General features: G+C 38.6%; 1 protein-coding gene across 4 annotated transcripts; it reads right to left on the minus strand.

Annotated features, from left to right (window-relative positions):
• Window positions 1–389: 389 nt before the first annotated feature.
• On the minus strand, window positions 390–21,282 carry tiar (Nucleolysin TIAR). Of its 4 annotated transcripts, NM_001140407.1 has the most exon segments (13): window positions 390–1,773; window positions 1,872–1,910; window positions 2,300–2,457; window positions 2,590–2,713; window positions 3,268–3,352; window positions 3,496–3,591; window positions 3,693–3,801; window positions 4,138–4,213; window positions 7,726–7,813; window positions 8,316–8,370; window positions 13,505–13,654; window positions 15,604–15,700; window positions 21,076–21,247. In NM_001140407.1, coding segments are annotated over 13 exon segments (1,227 nt in total). In that variant the 5' UTR covers window positions 21,105–21,247; the 3' UTR covers window positions 390–1,652.
• Between the last annotated feature and the right edge of the window lie 873 nt (window positions 21,283–22,155).

Below are 22,155 nucleotides of genomic sequence, written 5' to 3' on the forward strand. Positions count from 1 at the left end.
TGTTGTTGGGGCCTTGGGGGTACTCGAGGACCAGAGTATGACGAGGTTGGGAAACTGACTTGTCTTCAAAACCCTAGGACTAGTGACTAATAATTAGGTTTTATTTTAAAAGGCGTCCAACCCTTTCTTTTCACTAGAAATGGTATTGTTTAAAAGGAGCATTTGGCTATTTTAAGGATCATAAGTCATTTTAATTATTCATGTATTAATTGTACAGTTTTAGTGTCAAGTAATATGTAGTATTTTGAGTAATGTAATTCATGAAAATTGTTATAAAGCATTAGCTTCACATTATTTGCTCCCCGTTTAGGCAAACATAGCTCAAGACTTATATTAGACTACAGTAAATGCACTGAACACAAACAAGAGGGGGGGGGAGAGAAATCAGCTTATTTTCTTCCAATAATCATTTTTATTGAGACCCTTTTACATTGAAAAGGGAATTTTGTCAATCGCTGAGCTTTATTCATCATTAAAACAATTCTGCCATTTACATTCAATACTTTGAGCAACCAAGATAATACATTTTCAAAAACGTGCAATACACCCTCAATGTTTCCAGGAAATGTTAATTCCTCGTCGCCTGCTATTAGCTGAAAATGGCACACAACTTTAAATGGTAAAAACATCAGTTCTAAAATCTTAGAGTTCAGGTTTCTAACAGGGCTTCAGTGAGTAAAATAATAAATGGTGCAGTAACTGACATTTAAATTAAGGCTTCTTTGTAAATGTTATTGAATATATTCAATATGTCAGCCCTGCATTGCACACCCATCTACAGTATATACAGAATTAGGTTTGTGGGAGGTCCTGTGTTACTAAAGAGTACATGCTTGCAAATCCTTATTTTAAATCAGGTTGAGGGTTATATAAATGTTTGCCCTTCCTGACCCTTTTCCTTTATAAGTGACATTTACAGGTATAATCAAATAATAGCATACAGATTTACACGCATTTTCAAGAAATTCGGCTAGTACAATGTCAAGAGATGAAGAGAGTGAAGCAAATAAAACGGAAATATACATAATGGCACGCAAATCCATTTCATTTGAAGATTTACAGCTAACATGTGAACCCTAAAAGTGCTTCAAAACAGGAGACTGAAAATGTGTTTACTCACATCTGTCAAAAGTTCAGAAAGTGATTTAAAAATCAGCAAATGCACAATCAGAGTTGATGGGGAGAAACTAACAATTTAAAGAGCTTTATGTTCAGAAAATGTACATTATGTACCTATGCAATGTCCTGTGACAAACTAGGGTATTCAAATGACCTTTTAAGTCCGTTTTAGGCTACATTAAGTAGTAAACAAAAACTCGTTTTTTTATTTTTTTTTTATTTTTTTAAAGATATCCCCTATATAAAAGCATGAAAATTCAGTCCAAGTTTTGTTTCAACCACCTGTTGACATTTCATTTGTACATAACTTCAGCCAATAAAAACAGCCCCCTCCCCTCACTAATTGTCTTTATAAATAACATTTGCTTCCTCATATATCTGAGAGTTAAGCTATTGTTCCTGATCTTCTCTGCTTTATCACAATCTCTCCAGATGATTAGATTACAATGCTAATTTCTTTATGTTCTCCTAACTGAAAGTCCACTAATTCTGACTTGGTGACATGCCTGTTATTGATATGAGTGAGAGCCTGCTCACTGTGTCTGGTAGCCAGCCATGTTGAAGTTTCCCTGGTTGGGCATCACAGGACCGGTCTGGGGCTGGGACGGTGCCGGTGATCCAAACCCCCCAACCCAGGCTGGGGACTGGGACTGTCTGCAAGAGAGAAGACAACCACAACAAGGGTCACAGAATGATACAGAGGCTGGTAAGTGAAAGCTTTGGGCTATAAAAACACTGATTGCATTTGTCACCTTGAAAGGTTCTGTGCTGCTGCAGCCAGAATGGAGTCCCTGTGAACAAGATCTCATAGTTTAGTGTAGCTCTGGAGTCAATCCATTTCACCAGGTTTGCTATGACACTGGATATAGGCCTATGCTTGCAAATGTCAACAAGAAACTGTGGTTAAGGAGAATATTGCCGACAGAAAAGTAGTAATAGTGTTAAATAGATACTGTTGAGGAAAGCAAACAGTCTTTGTTAAAAATGTTCTGAATCTAACCAGCAATGTGAGCCTCTTTTGTGCAATCACACCAGGAAGCCTACAGTATATAGTCTGAAAAAAAGAACACTAATGAACAAGCGCTACAAACAACTGAACGGGTTTGGATACTAAGGAAATAATTCTCCTTTCAAGAGCATTTCACAATGGGCATGATCTGAGTAATTAGTTTATACTTACTCTACACCAAATCCTTGCTGATTCCAAGACTGTCCATAAGACACTCCATAAGAGGGCACTTGCCAACCATTTGCCATGTACTGTTGTCCATACTGCTGGGCCTGGGGGCTCCCATACATTTGGCTCCATTGTCCCCACTGACCCTGACCATACTCCATCTGTTTAAAAGATACAATTGATCATAATACAATCATTTTCTGGGTGACAAAATAAAAAATAAAAGTATGTGCACTAGGAAATGTCAATATTTTAATTGAGCAGTGTCTCAATTAAAGATACTTGTGTCCTACCTGTGGTACGCTTTTGGCAATGTCGGGGGATTCTTTTCCCCAGTAGCACTTCACTATGTGGCATTCGATGGATGTTCCATTTACAGAAACAATTGCATGGGCAGCACTTTCATGGGAGGAGAACCTGTCAGAAGAACACAAATGTCGGCAAGAAACAGTGGCCAAGAAAATAATTCAGCACTGCAATCACAATGTAAAATAAAAATGTGCAACATGAGAGGAATTTAGTTTTTTTATGGTTGACAGTGTTAAGTAATAAGTACCGTTTCAAGAATACCAATCATAGGAAAACACACTGTAATAAGTTATGAATAAACAAACTATTTATAGAAAGAGTGTACATACTATTCATAAATTACTATTTCATTCATGAGCATTTATACCATTTAAAACATGCTTAAAATAATTTATAAGGATATATAATAATAATAATAATAATAATATCCAAGTTATTATAAAGCATAACCAAAAAAGGATGTAATAAAACCATTTAACTACTTTCACAAATAAATCTGATTGGATTCTACAGTAGACATTATTGTTGGGGGCTTTTGGTGTAGTAGTAGAAGATTTATTATTGAGTCATGTACCGGTACTGTCATCTACAGGCAGAATGAGGCAATACATAGTGTTGTACATAAACAAAATAGGGAATCTTTGCTCAGAACAAAACGGTACCTGATGAAAGAGTAACCTTTCTCTGGGAAAACTCTTATTTCCATGATTTGTCCAAAGGGCGAAAATGTCTGTCGCATGAGATGCTCTGCAAGGAAAAAGATTTCAATTAAACAATCATCCACCTTTGTCTGCCAACCCAGTCTTTGTTTCCCAAACTCTATTTGTTGGGAACATCTAACGATTGATTCTAAACAGTCTGAGTAACTTTTCATGTTTAAATTAACTTGCCTGATAGTCCGGACTGGATTCCTCCACAGTACACAGTGCAGTTCTGGGGACTGGATTGGTTCACTACATCTTCAAACCTCAGCTGCTTCGAGCCATCTGGTGTAAACATACAAAAAGAGATTAATATGAACATTCAGCCTCATAACTCCCATTTCAACTCTATTAAATCAACACAGTCTTATCTCACTCATACTTACTGTCTTGCACATTCTTTGGGGCGGGTGGCTTGCGAGTTGCCCAGTTGGTCCTTATCTGGCGTCCCCCTAACCACTGTCCCCCCATGTGAACAATGGCATTCTCTGCATCCTGTTGTTTAAAACAAAAGACAACGTTTCCTCTCCAGATTCTACATTGTTCTATACATATTCTATAAACTGTGTGCTATTATGTCATTTAAAACCAGTTTTGCATCCTAAATGGATGGATAACAATATATATTCAACAGGAATAATTAACTATCAAATAAACTACAACTTGTACTTAAGTTACAAAACGACCAACAGAGAACACAAAATGTGCATTTACAGTGTACTTATTTATAAAACTTAAAAATTGTCTAAAAGATCAAATCTACTGAAAATAGAAAATAGTAAACAGAAATAGAAATAACCTTCATCTTGTGTTCCTGCACCGGAGCCTTACCAGTTTGTTATAGAAGGACACAAATCCATACCCCTTTGATTTCCCTGTAGTCATGTCCTTCACAACACGAGCATCCCTGGAAGGACACAAGACAATAGCATCAGACCATTGCACCACTGTATAACATGCATAAATTAAAAGGAACCACACACACACACACACTGAACTTCGAATCGACTACATTGTCCCCTAAAATCCCAATAAATATCTTAAAAGGTGCTACACATAGGATTTGTTTTAATTTTTGCATTGTAATTTCAGAAAAGGTCCATAATATATCTGCATTAACAGTGTAATGATAGTGTTTTACAGTATTACTTACTGTACCTGCCAGTGTTGTGTTTGGCTGTGATATCAGTCTATTGATTTCTCCCGCCGGAGCAGCATCCGTCATCAAAATGGGAAAGCTGTTCTGACTTTGTGGCATTGTTATCTAGTGGAAATCGCTATGTCATCTCCTGGTTGCTAAAGTTCTACACTGTTCACTCAACTTCAGTTTATGTGAGAAAACAAGCACTGAATAGGGAATCATTTTACAATCTAAATCGCTGTGAAATACATTTTCAATAACAATAAATACCGTTTTTACAGCTGTTTGAAGCTGAAACCGTTTCGGTTTTGGTCCACCAGCTTCAAACAGCAGAAGAAAAAAAAAAAGCACAATTTGTTATTGAAAAGGTAAATAACACAGCGATTTAGATGGTACAATGATTCCCTACACTATTCAGTGCTAGCTCTCACTTAAACTGTAATTTTGTGAACAGCGGAGAATTTCTTGCAACCAGGAAATGGCAGAGCTATTACCACTAGATAACACAGCCACAAAGTCAGAACAGCTTTCCCATTTTGACGACAGATGTCGCTCTGGCGGGACAAATCAATAGGAGAATATCACAGCATATCAGGTCACCGTTGGGTCAGGTGATACTGTCAAACACTATCATTCCACTATTAGCGGCAGACATACTATGGACATTTTCTGAAATTACATTACAGAATTCAAGCACCTTTAACTACCTTAAAAACCCTCAACTGATTACTGATGAAAACAAAAACAAGTACAAAGAAATGCAACATACACTGATAGTTTAACTGCTTCTTTCTCCAGATTCATTTTCAGTTAAGGGTTCCCTGTCAAACAGTGCACCAATTATAATCCACAACACTTATGGACTACCATGCATTCCTAATATCTGCTGATGGTGTTCATCCTACCAATATAAATATATATAAATATCAAAGAGAAAAAAGGAATTAAAATGGCATACATGGCCTGTTAACAGATTTCTTTATTTTTCCTGGTAAATTCTTTACCACCATTATGGAGTTTGGGGAGCTGCAAATTTGAAAACATTTTCAGATTTTTAGGAAAGGAGCATAAAACTATCAACATTAACAAACCAGAATCAGTTTTACACAAATCTTAAGTATATGTATTGAATATTGGAGTTTGTTATACTAAACTAGGTCATGTTAATACAAAAACACAAAAAGAAAGGTATAGAATAAATAGATATGAGAAAAATGTCTACATCTGAGTTTCCAGTGTGCACAGTTCCTTGCTGTTAGACTTCAAGCTCCTGTCCAATCCTATGAGCATTTCTGTAAAATAACCAGAACGCTATTACTTAACTGAGACTCACAACTACTGAAAGGCTGAATGCTTTTCAGGGTTACACATACAAAGCTTGACCTGCAATCTTATATTTGACATCCCAAACTACTTACCATTTCCTACATTTATCAAAAAAGCATGAGGGGAAAATAGAAAGCTGACATTCAATGTTGGCTGTGAAATTAGTGTGGTTTTAGATACAGACTGAAAGTCAATATCTATGAATTACAATTGAATTACAATTACAACTTTGTCACTTGTTCTGTCATCCTGCTTTTCACAAATGATCAAAACAGGGATAGAGATGTATGTATCGAGACTGGGTGTGATGTGCTTTGAAATGTTATTTCAACCAATAGTCAAAGGAATTACATCTACAGTATGCAACACATTCGGAAAGTATTCAGACCCCTTGACTTTTTCCATATGTTCTTACGTTACAGCCTTATTCTATAATGGATTAAAGAAAAAAAAAATGTCCTCATCAACCTATACACAATACCCCATAATGACAAAGCGAAAACAAGATTAGAAACTTCTGCAAATGTATTACAAATAAAACACAGAAATATCTTATTTACATAAGTATTCAGACCCTTTGCTATTAGACTCGAAATTGAGCTCAGGTACATCCTGTTTCCATTGATCATCCTTGAGATGTTTCTTTAACTTGGAGTCCACCTGGGGTAAATTCTATTGATTGGACATGATTTGGAAAGGCACACACCTGTCTATAATAAGGTCCAACAGCTGACAGTGCATGTCAGAGCAAAAACCACCCCAAGGGGTCGAAGGAATTGTCCGTATAGTTCCGAGACAGGATTGTGTCATGGCACAGATCTGGGGAAGGGTACCAAAGAATTTCTGCAACATTGAAAGTTCCCAAGAACCCTGTGGCCTACATCATTCTTAAATGGAAGAAGTTAGAACCACCAAGACTCTTCCTAGAGCTGGCCGCCACTCCTCGGTAAAAGGCACATGATAGCCCACTTGGAGTTTGCCAAAAGGCACCTAAAGGACTCTCAGACCATGAGAAACAAGATTCTCTGGTCTCATGAAACCGAGAATGAACTTTTTGCCCTGAATGCCAAGTGTCATGTCTGGAGGAAACCTGGCACGATCCCTACGGTGAAGCATGGTGGTGGCAGCATCATGTTTTTCAGCAGCAGGGACTGGGAGACTAGTCAGGATTGAGGGAAAGATGAACGGAGCAAAGTACAGAGAAATCCTTGATGAAAACCTGCTCCAGAGCGCTCGGGAAGCGCTGGGGTGAAGGTTCACCTTCCAACAGGACAACGACGCTAAGCACACAGCCAAGACAACGCAGGAATGGCTTAGGGACAAAGTCTCTGAATTTCCTTGAGTGGCCCAGCCTGAGCCCGGACTCGATCGAACATCTCTAGAGACCTGAAAATAGCTGTGCAGCAACTCTCCCCATCCAACCTGACAGAGATTGAGAGGATCTGCAGAGAAGAATGGGAGAAACTCCCCAAATACAGTTGTGCCAAGCTTGCAGCGTCATACCCAAGAAGACTCGAGGCTGTAATCGCTGCCAAAAGTGCTTCAACAGAGTACTAGGTAAAGGAATGCTTAAGTAAATGTGATATATTTCAGTTATTTTATTTAATAAATTTGCAAAAAATGTTAAATAACTGTTTTTGCTTTGTCATTGTGGGGTATTGTGTGTAGATTGATGAGGGGGAAAAACAATTTAATAGATTTTAGAATAAGGCTGTAACGTAACAAAATGTAGAAAAAGTCATGGGGTCTGAATACTTTCCGAATGCACTGTATATACTGTATGTGGTTACACATCTATTCATGGACCTCTTACAAAACACATTTATTATGAGAAGAACTCTGAAGTTACTCGAATGATTCGACAAAATAACAGAGAAAAACTATTTCCAGGGGATGACAAGTCTGGAAACAACATACTAAATCCGACAAGCTTAAAACACAAAGCAACTTACGAGATTTTCCCAAAAGGTGCAAATGCAGCTTTGATATCCTCAGTGGTGATCTCAGGGCTCAGGTCTCCCACAAACACATGGAAGTGATCTGAAATGATCAAGACAGAATAACTATTATTCTCTAAAGTGGGTTGCAGGTAGCCTAGCAGTTAGAGCAGTGGGCCAGTAACTGAAAGGTCCCTGGTTCGAATACCCGAGCCGACAATGTAAAAAATCTGTTGATGCATCCTTGAACAAGGCATTTAAAGCGTTGCTTGTCCATATATTTATATATTCTTAATTCCATTCCTTTACTTAGATGTGTGTATTGGGTATATGTTATGTATTTGTTAGATATTACTTGTTAGATATTACTGCACTGTCGGAGCTAGAAGCACAAGCATTTCGCTACACCCACTAAACACGTATGTGACTGTACCACTAAATTTCATTGCACTTATCCGGTGTGTGACAATAAATCATCATAGATTTTTTTACTGAGAAAAAATAAACAAAGATAGCTCAGATCTGCGAGTGCCTTTAGAATTGTCTTTATTATTTTTTACTGCCTTTGTAGTAAAAGATGAAAAAGTTCAAATGTAAACACTTACTAGATGTGTCTTTCTTCTGGCTACTTGGAGTGGTTGCCCAATTTACTTTGACCTCCTGAAGAAAAAACAGTTCACAGAACAATGAAACGTAAGTAGAGCAAAGACATTCATTCCATGTCCCTTAAAGCAACTGTGAAAGGTTTACAACAAGGGTTGAATATTATTCCGGTATTTTACAGATGTTCCATCCTGAGAATAAATCCCTTTTCTCCCAGGTGACCCGGTGTTTCCCACCAAAACCGGAAGTGTCATTCAAAAGCATTATAAGGCATATACATATGTCTGGAGCTTTGATCAGCAAGAACATTCTAACCTGATGCTACCTGAGCCTGATGAGCCATATATTAAATACATTTTATGATCCCTACATTAACAATATTTAATGAGCCCAAGCCCAAAAATGGCCAAATGATTGTGCAGTTTTCCAATATATACAGTTGAAGTCGGAAGTTTCCATCCATCTTAGCCAAATACATTTAAACTCAGTTTTTCACAATTCCTGACATTTAATCCCAGTAAAAATTCCCTGTCTTAGGTCAGTTAGGATCACCACTTTATTTTAAGAATGTGAAAACGTCAGAATAATTGTAGAGAGAATGATTTATTTCAGTATACATTTTTTTCATCACATTGCCAGTAAGTCAGAAGTTTACATACACTCAATTAGTATTTGGTAGCATTGCCTATAAATTGTTTAACTTGGGTGAAATGTTTTGAGTACCCTTCCACAAGCTTCCCACAATAAGTTGGGTGAATTTTGGGCCATTCCTCCTGACAGAGCTGGTGTACCTTAGTCAGGTTTGTAGGCCTCCTTGCTCGCACACACTTTTTCAGTTCTGCCCACTATTTTCTATAGGATTGTGTTCCGGGCTTAGTGATGGCCCGGACTTTGTTGTCCTTAAGCCATTTTGTCACAACTTTGGAAGTATGCTTGGGGTCATTGTCCATTTGGAATACCCATTTGCAACCAAGCGTTAATTTCCTGACTGATGTCTTGAGATGTTTCTTCAATATATCCACATAATTTTCCTGCCTAATGATTCTATCTATTTTATGAAGCGCACCAGTCCCTCCTGCAGCAAAGCACCCCCACAACATGATGCTGCCACCCCCGTGCTTCATGGTTGGGATGGTGTTCTTCGGCTTGCAAGACTCCCCCTTTATCCTCCAAACATAACAATGGTCATTGTGACCAAATCAGTTCTGTTTTTGTTTCAACAGACCAGAGGACATTTCTCCAAAAAGTACGATCTTTGTCCCCGCGTGCAGTTGCAAACCGTAGTCTGGCTTTTTTATAGCGGTTTTGGAGCAGTGGCTTCTTCCTTGCTGAGCGGCCTTTCAGGTTATGTCGAAATAAGACTTGTTTTACTGTGGATATAGATACCTTTGTACCTGTCTCCTCCAGCATCTTCACAAGGTCCTTTGCTGTTGTTCTGGGATTGATTCGCACTTTTCGCACCAAAGTACGTTCATCTCTAGGCGACAGAACGCGTCTCCTTCCTGAGCGGTGTGACGGCTGCGAGGTCCCATGGTATTTATACTTGCATACTATTGTTTGTACAGATGAACGTGGTACCTTCAGGCGTTTGGAAATTGCTCCCAAGGATGAACCAGACTTGTGGAGGTCTACAATTTTTTGTCTGAGATCTTGGCTGATTTCTTTTGATTTTCCCATGATGTCAAGCAAAGAGGCACTGAGTTTGAAGGTAGGCCTTGAAATACATCCACAGGTACACCTCCAATTGAATCAAATGATGTCAATTAGCCTATTAGACGCTTCTAAAGCCATGAACATAATTTTCTGGAAATGTCCAAGCTGTTTAAAGGCACAGTCAACTTAGTGTATGTAAACTTCTGACCCACTGGAATTGTGATACAGTGAATTATAAGTGAAATAATCTGTCTGTAAACAATTGTTGGAAAAATTACTTGTGTCATGCGCAAAGTAGATGTCCTAACCAACTTTCTAAAACTATAGTTTGTTAACAAGAAATTTGTGGAGTGGTTGAAAAACTAGTTTTAATGACTCCAACCTAAGTGTATGTAAACTTCCGACTTCAACTATACATGATATAGGCTACTACACATTACGCACGACATAAAAGCCCATAGACGTCGTTAGCTATATGCTCTCGTGTAAATAAATTAAACTAGCTCCAGAAGGCTAATCTTTGAGTGTGAACTGTATTACTGTACCTTATTGTATTATATGGACTGAAATTGTCGCACCTCGTTCAAACCATGTATGATTCTGGTGCAGCATAGGTATAGGCTTCCGTATTTTATATATTTTTAATTATATAATAGGGACTATTTGTATAGTTAGTAGGCTGACACATATACAGTGCATTCGGAAAGTATTCAGACCCCTTGACTTTTTCCACATTTTGTTATGTTACAGCCTTATTATAACATTTATTTTTAAAAAAATGTTTTGCCTCAATCTACACACATTACCCCATAATGTCAAAGCAAAAACAGGTTTTTAGAAATGTTTGCAAATATATATATATATATATATATATATATATATATATATATATATATATATATATATATATATATATATATATATATATATATATATATATATATATATATATAAAAGCTGATATCACATTAACATAAGTATTCAGACTTTACTCAGTACTTTGTTAAAGCACCTTTGGCGGAAATTACGGTCTCGAGTCATCATGAGTATGACGCTACAAGCTTTGCACACCTGTATTTGGAGAGTTTCTCCCATTCTTATCTGCAGATCCTCTCAAGCCCTGTCAGGTTGGATGGGGAGCGTTGCTGCACAGCTATTTTCAAGTCTCTCCAGAGATGTTCGATCGAGTTCAAGTCCTAGCTCTGGCTGGGCCACTCAAGGACATTCAGAGACTTGTCCCAAAGCTACTCCTGCGTCGTCTTCGCTGTATGCTTAGTGTCGTTGTCCTGTTAGAAGGTGAACCTTCGCCCCAGTCTGAGGGCCTGAGCACTCTGGAGTAGTTTTTAAATCAAGGATCTCTCTACACTTTTCTCCATTTATATTTGCCTTGATCCTGACTAGTCTCCCAGTCCCTGCCGCTGAAAAACATCCCCACAGCATGATGCAGCCACCACCATGCTTCCCTGTAGGGATGGTGCCAGGTTTCCTCCAAACGTGACGCTTGGCATTCAGGCCAAAGAGTTCAATCTTGGTTTCATCAGACCAGAGAAACTTGTTTCTCATGGTCTGAGAGTCTTTAGGTGCCTTTTGGCAAACTCCAAGCAGGCTGTCATGTGCCTTTTACTGAGGAGTGGCTTCGTCTGGCTTCACTCTACTATAATGGCCTGATTGGTGGATTGCTGCAGAGATGGTTGTCCTTTGGGAAGGTTCTCCCATCTCCACAGAGGAACTCTGGATCTCTGTCAGAGTGACCATCGGGTTCTTGGTCACCTCCTTGACCAAAGCCCTTCTCCCCCGATTGCTCAGTTTGCCCGTGTTGCCAGCTCTAGGAAGAGTCTTGGTGGTTACAAACGTCTTCCATTTAAGAATGATGGGGGCCACTGTGTCCTTGGTGACCTTCAATGCTGCAGAAATGTTTTGGTACCCTTCCCCAGATCTGTGCCTCGACATAAACCTGTCTCGGAGCTCTACGGACAATTCCTTCAACCTCATGGCTTGGTTTTTGCTCTGACATGCACTGTCAACTGTGGGACCTTATATAGACAGGTGTTTGCATTTCCAAATCTTGTCCAATAAATTGAATTTACCACAGGTAGACTCCAATCAAGTAGTAGAAACATCAAGGATGATCAATGGAAACAGGATGCACCAGAGCTCGACTTCGAGTCTAATAGCAAAGAGTCTGAATACTTATGTAAATAAGGTATTTCAGCTTTTATTTTATACTTTAGCAAAAATGTCTAAAAATCTGCTTTCGCTTCGTCATCATGGGGTATATGGTGTGTAGATTGCTGAGGAAATAGTTTTATTTAATCCATTTTAGAATAAGGCTGGAACGTAACAAAATGTGGAAAAAGTCAAGGGGTCTGAATAATTTCCGAATGCACTCTATATACCTTTCATAATATTTCCCCTAATGTTATTAGCCTACCTCCTCAAACTCTATTGTTGCTTCATTCCTTCCTCGCTTTCAAAAGTAAAATGAAATAAGTTTTGTCCTCACCTTCATCATTCTAATGGCATCCATGAATAACATAGGTCTAGAATTAGATGCAGAAGGCTTTCACTTCTCTTCAAGAATGGTCATGGGTATGAATAAATAACTGCTATAGCCTACTGCCATTGCGCGTTCGCTCTTCCTTCAAACTACCCATGAGTTCTATTGGCTGCTGTATTTAACATTCAGCAAAAAAGAGCTTGCATCCCTCTTCAAATAGTCTACTGGTATAAAAAAATGCTCAAAAGAAGTATATCCAGCAAGCTATTCTAGTCTAGCTTTTCCTGCATGGGACTACAAGAGCTAAGGAGCATTTTTAAGGAGAGGTCAGCGGAGCACAGGTCTCTTGCACAATACGCACACACAGAGGTTATAAGTTAAAAGCTTATTATGCACAACCTATCATTAATTAGCTAAATATAAGGCTGATACTGCATTGAATGTATTACCTGAGAGGTAGGCTAGGACATCTAAATATAGGGCTATATATCAATCTAGAGCAGGATTATCTATTTGGATGGAATTAGAATGGAGTTGATAGAGAGAGAAAGACTGCGAGAAGAGTGCTTGCAAGTGCACTAATTTATAGCAACGACATTCGAGTGACAGGCTGTTTAAAAACTCTGCAGCTGAAATAAAATGTTTATATCTTCACTATGAAAACAACAAGGTAACCCACCAAAGCCAGAGATGGGTAAATTAGACGTGCATTCTGTCTTTATATTACTGTAGCATAGGCTATGCTGCAGCAAACGTAGGCCTACCTGTCACAAGAACAAAAGTTACCATGATGAGCTGATACGTCTACATGCAATCTCGATTTAGACATGGCATGTAATTTAACAGTTCCATTTCACCCATCCTGTTCATATAAATAATCTACCGGTTTCTTGCAGTTATTTATCCCGGGGAAAAGGGAGTGGTGCTGTGCGGTAAATCTCAGTAACTGGGTTCCTGCCATTCAACCCTAGTTATAACCAGCACTTCTTAGAAAGAAAACTGCCTCCACACAGAGTACTACATTTGAATGGAAAAAATTACCTTTCCCAATATCTTCCTCCCGTTCATGGCTGCTAGGGCAGCAGCAGCATCTCTATGTTCAAAGAACTCCACAAAGCAATACGGGTCATTGCTTGATTGCTGCAAAACAGAAAATCCGACAGAAGAGTTCATCCTCCTGCTATCGGGTTGCTGAGAAAAAAAAAGTTGGGAGAGTATATTATTGCCAAACATATAACATTATTTGGAATACAACTGCAAGAACTGAGTAACCATGTTACTCTATTGGGGGGATTACCATGTATCATCAACATTGTGTTGCAATATGTAACATTGTTTAAAAGGCTGGGATTCAATAACCCTGACTTTCCTCTTTGGGACAGGTATGCCATAGGATAACCTAAAGGCTGTTTTATCTATTTAAAAAAATAACAAGCAATCTAGATATATCCCACTATAATAGTAGAGGACTCAGTTACCAATTTGGAGGCATTTGAAAAAGGCCTAATCATACATTTACAAAAAGGGAAGAGAAAAGTAGCCGAAACAGAAAACACCTCATTTAGACTAGTAAATATCCCCTGATATATCTGACTAAACAAGACATTCAGGACAACAAAAAAAGAGATCAAACCAAAGACCGTCATCTAGTTCATATGGATGGTAGCCTATACCATCTCACCCAGCTACGCTGGAGATGTCGAGAAACTCGAGGACATGTCCACTAGAGGCCATTACATCAGCACCCCATGGTAGACCAAGTTTACCCTTCTCCCCCTGTAACTACGGTAAGTGCAAGGAGGATATTAGAAAGGTTTACTCCCAAGTTAGGGGAGGTGCTGAATCCGATCCCTTTTGGGTGACGATGAAATTATTTAAAGATACATTTTAGGTTCTGCAAAGATCTAGGCTAAATAGTTTATGAAAGAGTAGGCCTATCCTAATTACAATTGACATTTTCTCTACTTGATGTGTCAAGGCAATTGCGTAAATGTTATGGTGTGTTTTCTTAAAACAATAAAAGGAGAGCCGCACACTAGGAGCTCAGATGCAAAAATATTTATGTACAATGCTTCGACAGACAAGCGGTCTTCATCAGGGTATAATGACAAACACTGCGGGATGACTAATTTATATAGTGTCAAAAGACACACACAGGTGTCTGTAATCATGGCCGGGTGTAGCCTGATATCATTGGTTAATTCTCATATTATTAAAATAGCATACAAAAAACATAGCGTACACCCGGCCATGATTACAGACACCTGTGTGTGTCTTTTAACACTATATAAATGAGTCATCCCGCAGTGGTAATGCACCTTAAAGTTGGTTGCCAAAGTCCAAAGAAGAAGCCTGAAGGAGGAGAGATTACTAGAAACAAACTTTGACCCTTTTATCTGTGGATTAATTGTCGGAGTAGAGGACCTTGTGCATTTCAGGGAAAATAAACAACCCAATGTTTATATCCCAGGACAAATTAGCTAGCAACAGCAAGCTAGCTAGCTAAATGTTTAATGCTTTTCGACCTGTCCCCAAATCAATATAGTTGGTTCAGAGTTTGTTTTGATATTTCAACCTGCGTGTCCTGAACGCTTCTGGTGTGGGTGGACAAAAATCAACATGTGGACGCACACACGCGAGCGCTCTGGTCAGCAAGTTATCCATAATAATCTCATGTAGACTAGCCTACCCGCACTATATCTGCGAGCTGTTGGCTAGAGTGCATGTGCCAAGACCAGAGCTGGCACATTTGCTATTTAACGCAGAAAGTTGTCGTCACAAAACTATCGGTAGTTGAAAATGCAATGGAAACACATTGAACTTTAGATTTTATTCAGTACATGAAAACTTAATAAGTGAAAAAGGACACGTCATCACGCACTGATTTTTCTCCGCAACAACTCCATTTGGTGGAAACACACCACTGGTGGGAAAATGCATATATTTTCTTTATGCAGATTTTTGCGTATTTGCATGAAAATCTGTCACCAATTGGATGGAAACCTAGCTAATGTTACAGTCAAAGGTTAACCATAGTAGGTACCGTGTATACTGACTTGAATTCCTAGACCTAGTACATAATCCATTAAACTAATTGTCTCCATAAATCATCAAAGTTAATAGAGCAGAATACATCTTACCTCAGTTATCATTTTACAACTTTTGCAAGGTCCAATTTGGGTGAACAGCTGAAGAATCAAAATTTCTGTTACATCTCTGGACAGGTTACCAACATACCTAGGAAAAAGATGGGGTAAATTAGTGATCTTAGAAGGTTGGAAGCTGATGATTTAAGGATAGGCTACACTATGGAAGTTCAGTTGCTTAAAATGTTGCTTTGAATGTTATTTATGGAATAATCTCTCATGAATCTTTAGTTTTAGGCACACAAATCTGCCTTTGTTAATGGTTGTGGGAAGGTGTAGCCCTGCCTGTACAATGAGGACATATCTGGAAAAACATTATGTCCATTTAGGGGACTTTCGGCTCTAGGCCTAGGAGACCCCTTTTACCAATAGAGCACCCCCAAAGGCAAAAGTTCCATATAGGCATTTTAAAGTTTAGCCTATAGGTCTGTATAGCCTCTAGATCTGACAAAATGTAGATTGAAAGAGTTATTTCAAATGTTATTAGTCACATGCTATGTAAACAATAGGTGTAGATTAACAGTGAAATGCTTATGGTCCCTTCTCAACAATGTAGAGACACAAAAATGAGAAATAATAGAAAAATAATAACACGAGGAATAAATACACAATGAGTAACGATAACTTGGCTATATACACGGGGTACCACTACCGAGTCGATGTGCAGAGGTACGAAGTAGTTGAGGTAGATTTGTACATATAGGTAGTGATAAAGTGACTAGGCAACTGAATAGGTAATAAACAGTAACAGCAGTGTATGTGATGGGTTAATGCAGGTAGTTAAATAGTTAACCAATAGCTACCCGGACAAACTATTTAGCAGTCTTATGGCTTGGGGGTAGAAGCAGTTAAGGGTCCTGTTAGGTCCCGACTTGGTGCATCGGTACCACTTGCCGTGCGGTAGCAGAGAGAACAGTCTATGACTTGGGTGGCTGGACTCTGAACATTTTTAGGGCCTTCCTCTGACACCGCCTGGTATAGAGGTCCTGGATGGCAGGGAGCTTGGCCTCAGTGATGTACTGGGCCGTACGCACTACCCTCTGTAGCACTTTGCGGTCAGATGGAAAGCAGTTGCCATACCAAGCGGTGATGCAGCCAGTCAAGATGCTCTTAATGGTGCAGCTGTAGAACTTTGAGGATCTGAGGGCCCATGCCAAATCTTTTCAGCCTCCTGAGGAGGGACACAGCGTTGTCGTGCCCTCTTCACAACTGTGTTTGTGTGTGTGGACCATGATTATTCCTTAGTGATGTGGACACCGAGTAACTCTAACTGCTCCACTACAGCCCTGTCGATGTGGAAGTGCTCTGCCCTCTGTAGTGCACGATCAGTTCCTTTGTCTTGCTGATGTTGAGGGAGAGGTTGTTGGAACCACATTGCCAGGTTTCTGACCTCATCCCTGTAGGCTCTCTCATTGTTGTCAGTGATCAGACCTACCACCGTTGAGTCGTCTGGTGTTGGAGTAGTGGCGGTCACACAGTCGTGGGTGAACAAGGAGTACAGGAGGGGACTAAGCACGGACCCCTGGGAGCGCCGCCTCTGGGTGAACATTTTCTTATGGTTATGGCCATATAGAGTCCCACAGTGGAGGTGTCATAATACCCTTAAAACCTAGTTGTCAAACAGGGAAATGGTTCCAATCGTTTCCCCACCATACATTTTTCCCATAGGGGATTTTAGAAACACTTAAAATAAGGGCTGCGTTTCAAGTAGGCTTACCCTGAAGTGACATGTTGATAACCATGTAAATCTCTCTCGGACAAGGTGAGTTTTATCAATATATTCGGCTCTATTTACTCTCAGATTCGAAAATTCTAATAAGCATCAAAGTAGACATCATTCAAAACCTGCACGTCATCTCTAGCTGACACCTTTGCTAACAGGTATTGAGTCAGTTGAAAACGTGCATAAGACAGTTCACAGAATTTAAATTAATGTAGCCAATTTATTCATTACCACATTTATCTAACATTACATAGTTAATCCAGAGATTCTTACCATTGCCTCGATTTGGCAGTCTCGTTCAGATCATCATGGCATTTGTAGTTCTTTATGATAGCCACATTAGCGTTTCCTTTTTTTTTGACAGAGGGGGGGTAACTACAAGCGAATATATTGATATCACCTTGTCCTAGATAGATAGATTTACATGGTTATCAAAACGTCACACCAGGGTAAGCCTACTTGAAACGCAGCCCTTATTTTAAGTATTTCTAAAATCCCCTATGGGAAAAATGAATGGTGGAAAAATGATTGGAACCATTTCTCTGTTTGACCACTAGGTTTTATGGGTATTATGACTCATACTCTGGTACTCTATACAGCTCATTGAGTGAGGTCTTAGCTGTCTATTTACCACCACATAGAAAAATATAGAGGAAAACTCTCTTGGTAAATAGTATGGTCTACAGTTTATCATGAGGTATTCTAACTTATGCAAGCAGAACCTTGAGACTTGCATAATATTAGAGATTGCGCACCAGCTGTTAACAAGTAAGACCTAAATTGGTTAAACAAGAAGGACCAAGGCACTCTGTTTGCAATTAATTATAGCCTAATTATTTATTATAGCTAACTAGACCAACCAAAGTAGCATAGTTACAGCTGTAGCTAGCTAACATATCTACTTGAGTTGATACTAGCTAACATTAGATAATTAATTTCAAATAACACACTTTCACCTCACCACTTCAGTATGGAGACAAGAGGAAGGCATGACTTAACACCAATGTATGTATAGTTAGCTGACGCACCTTTGTACATCGTGCTGTAACATACAATTGTCCTTATTTTAGTGCCCAAAAAAACATAATACTTCCAGCTCAACTGTAATATGAACACCATTGTAAAGCACAATTTCTCCCCTTTCCAGCAAAATCAATGACGAGACCTTCATGCTGCACGTCTCTGCATGGTTGAAGAAGGCCATGAGCTCCGTCTGGTCTTTTTTTAAATGACGGGTGGGGAAGCGAAACCTACTGTGTGAAAGGGAAAGGGGGAGATAGGGTGAAAAAAGCAGTTTCCCACATGGCTTATCTGTCCAACTTATCACCTCTAAGTTGTAAATAAAACACTATAAAGAGTTTATATAAAATGGCATTACATACCTATTTGAAGATTTGTGTCGAATATGAATCGGGATTTTAGGGCGGCGCTAAAGTTATCTTCAGAAGTAAACAGCGTCTGTCGCAGCTTTTGAGAGTCATGTTGGCTTACAGTGATGACGCAAAAATGAATACATTCAGTTGTACAATTGACTAGGTATCCCCCTTACCCTGTCCCTTTCTATGTCCATATATTGTGGGTAAAATTCCTGAGAAACTGGCGGTTTTTCACAAGCAGGCTTTAATGTGCTGGGCTTTGTTGTATAAACACAACTTTTCACCTCATAAATGTTTTATTTGGAACAATGGGTCAATATTACATAGAAATAAGATGTTATTTAACCATAAATGGTTCTCGAAAAACATTGTTCTTGTCAGCCAATTGGTTAATAACAGTGGGAATCTATTTACACGGAGAGAATTTATGGAAAGATACAACTTTGAGGTTTCAAGCAAGGAATATGACACTGTTATTAAAGCTATACCTAGTGGGATAAAAACTTTACTTCAGAATAATACATATTTTGGAATATCTCCGATTGTAAGCGATATTCAGTTGAATGGCATTGGTCTACTAGATACGAAATTCAACAATCGTTTAATAAGGGATATTTTCTACAGGAAGTCTATTCCCTCTGCGATATTTTGTTGGGCTTCATCGTTTGATGTAAACTGGCGCCGTGCTTGGCTCACTCCACACAGATTTATGGTGACCAATAAAGTAAAGGAGATCTCCTTTAAGATAATCCATAGATGCTATCCGTGTAATAGCTTGATCTCTAAATATACATTTGACGTTACCAGTGAATGCAGTTTTTGTGAACTAGAAACTGAATCTATTGAACACTTATTCTGTAATTGTTTATATAGTGAAGTGTTTTGGACTGATGTAAAACTATATCTTAGCCGCAAATTGCATACAACCATTGATATTACTAAGTTTGACATATTATTTTACTACACTGATTCCACAATTGAACGTGAGTATGTCATAAATCTCTTTATTTTATTAGGAAAATCTTTCATCCACAAATCAAAATTTATGAAGAAAAAGCCCCTTTTCTTAATTTTTTTATCTGATTTGGAACAGTACTTAGAATCTTTAAAACGTATACAAAACAATATGTCAAAAAAATGTATTCGATATATGTCTGTATTTGATTTGATATAATAGTTTTTTTTTTTTTTTCTCTAATTTCTTTGGATTCCCTCTGGCTGTTATGTTATGTTTATGTTCTGCATGTTACTGTTATTTACAACAAGTTAAATAAAGATTTGTGCAAACTTTAAAAAAGAAAAGAAAAAAAAAAAAAACCCTGTCCCTTTCTTGTTTTTAATCTGCGAGAGAAGAGCTACACACCAGGTGGAGAGAGACTATGACACAGAATGAGTTGCATTATGCGTGCTGTATGTTATGTCATGAGAAGTCACAATTTAACGTACAGCGTCAGAGGATTCAATTTTTTCAACTTTTCTCCAATACAATCGGGCAATTACCATGTCAATCAACGCATGAATAGAAACATAGTTCGCACCCCAGATTTTGAAGCCAACACAGTCCCATTTGTTTTCATTGCTGCCTCGTTTGAGCAAGTTTGTATGGAATGGGGTTAGTCAACAGTAAATACACCTACGTTGCTGAAAACAATTAGTTGGTCGCGGGGAGATTTACATACATTAGCTTTGCTTTCAATTGTATTAGGTTGGACAAAAACAGTCCATGGGAAGCCAGAAGTTAAATACAATTTAATTAATTTACTGCACTGATGGGCAGGACGGTTGATCATTATAACGGGGGAATTTGAGAAATATTTAAAGGATCGTATTATTAAAACAGATTGAAACGTGAGTCTGTTGGAGGCCCACTTCCTCTGTTTACCTCATAACAAAATAAAAGTCCACCACAAATTATTCACTTATTGTCCACATATGGCGTACGTGCAGGACTTTTATTTCGAAATTTTTAAAAGCACCTCGCTGACAGCTAACGTTATCCAAAGCCAGCCAAGCTGAGGAACGTTCAACTCCGTTCTCGATATAAGAACGAAGTTGAGCGTGCAGACCTCAGCTTAGACCAGCCATGATTGGGACATTTAAACATGAAGATAGCTAGCTAAGAAGATACCAATAGCTTGCTAGCTAAGTAGTTCTAACTCGCTGATGTGTCATGCAATATATTATTGCATAGGTTTATGTATATAGTTTGGTCAGCCTACTTGATAGTTTTGTAACCTTTGTTTCACTTGGAGAGAAACAGTATGCTGATGAGTGAGAGGTTGAAATGAGGAAGCTGTTGAGGTCGATAGCTAACTAACATTAGCAAGCTAACTTGGCAACGTCGTGATTGTTGTGTTGACTACTTACAGGGTTTTGGGGTGGCTTTCGTCTTCCATGTTCAGAAATCGATTGGCATAAATGTCGACTAACTAACTGGGTGTACTGAATTAAATAAGAAGAGGGCCTAAATCAATTTATTTCCACGGTATCTAAGCTAGCTAGCTAAGAGAAAGAAAATGGCGCAAACCGGAGAGCCAGGAAGCTGACTGATGCACATGCGCATGTCGCCTACAGAGGAACTGGGAGTGAAAAAGAAAGTTCAGTCAGCACTAGAATAAAACAAGCCAACAGTGAACACTCACAAATGATGCAGCGCCCGAATGAGGCAGCGGGGACATAGTTAAAAATAGTAGCCTGCACAGCAAATTGACCGCAAGAATCCCAAACAGACTGTTGACAAAAACAGAACCGTTTCATACCTTACAGTGGGATATGATCACATAAACCTCTATGTATGGGAGTACCTGGGAACATATTTTCTAAATTAAAACTACTTTGAGCTCATTTCCTGCTGATTTGTACAGTATTTGATGTCCTATATATATATCTCTATATCTATCATTCAACGAATTATTTATTTTAACCATTTTCAACATTGTAGAATCAAAACTATGAAATAACACATGGAATGTTAAACAAATAAAAAATATATTTTATATTTGAGATTCTTCATTGCCTTGATGACAGCTTTGGCATTTTCTCAATCAGCTTTTTAAAAATGTTTTTTATTAAATGTAACTTTTATTTAACTAGGCAAGTCAGTTAAGAACAAATTCTTATTTACAATGACAGCCCACACTGGCCAAACCCAGATGATGATGGGCCAATTGCGCACCGCCCTATGGGACTCCCAAGCACAGCCAGTTGTAATACAACCTGGATTTGAACCAGGGTGTCTGTAGCGACACATCTAGCACTCAGATGCAGTTGCCTTAGACCACTGCACCACTCGAGAGCCCCATGAGGTGGTCACCTGGAATGCATTTCAATTAACAGGTGTGCCTTGTTAAAAGTTAATTTGCGGAATTTCTTTCTTTCTTAATGCTTTTGAGCCAATCAGTTGTGTTGTGACAAAGTAGGGGTGGTATACAGAAGAAAGCCCTATTT

Source organism: Salmo salar, chromosome 01 (assembly GCF_965601325.2).
Source record: "Salmo salar chromosome 01, fSalSal1, whole genome shotgun sequence".
NCBI lineage: Eukaryota > Metazoa > Chordata > Actinopteri > Salmoniformes > Salmonidae > Salmo > Salmo salar.

Bases quoted from the DNA above. Each gene is read 5' to 3' on its own strand.
- tiar (XM_082973126.1), bottom strand. From the start codon at position 5,251: ATGAATCTGGAGAAAGAAGCAGTTAAACTATCAGT. The intron at 3,592-3,692 runs GTAAGTATGAGT...TGTTTACACCAG, and splicing joins CCCAAAGAATGTGCAAGACA to ATGGCTCGAAGCAGCTGAGG. The intron at 3,353-3,495 runs GCAAGTTAATTT...TTTTCCTTGCAG, and splicing joins AATCCAGTCCGGACTATCAG to AGCATCTCATGCGACAGACA.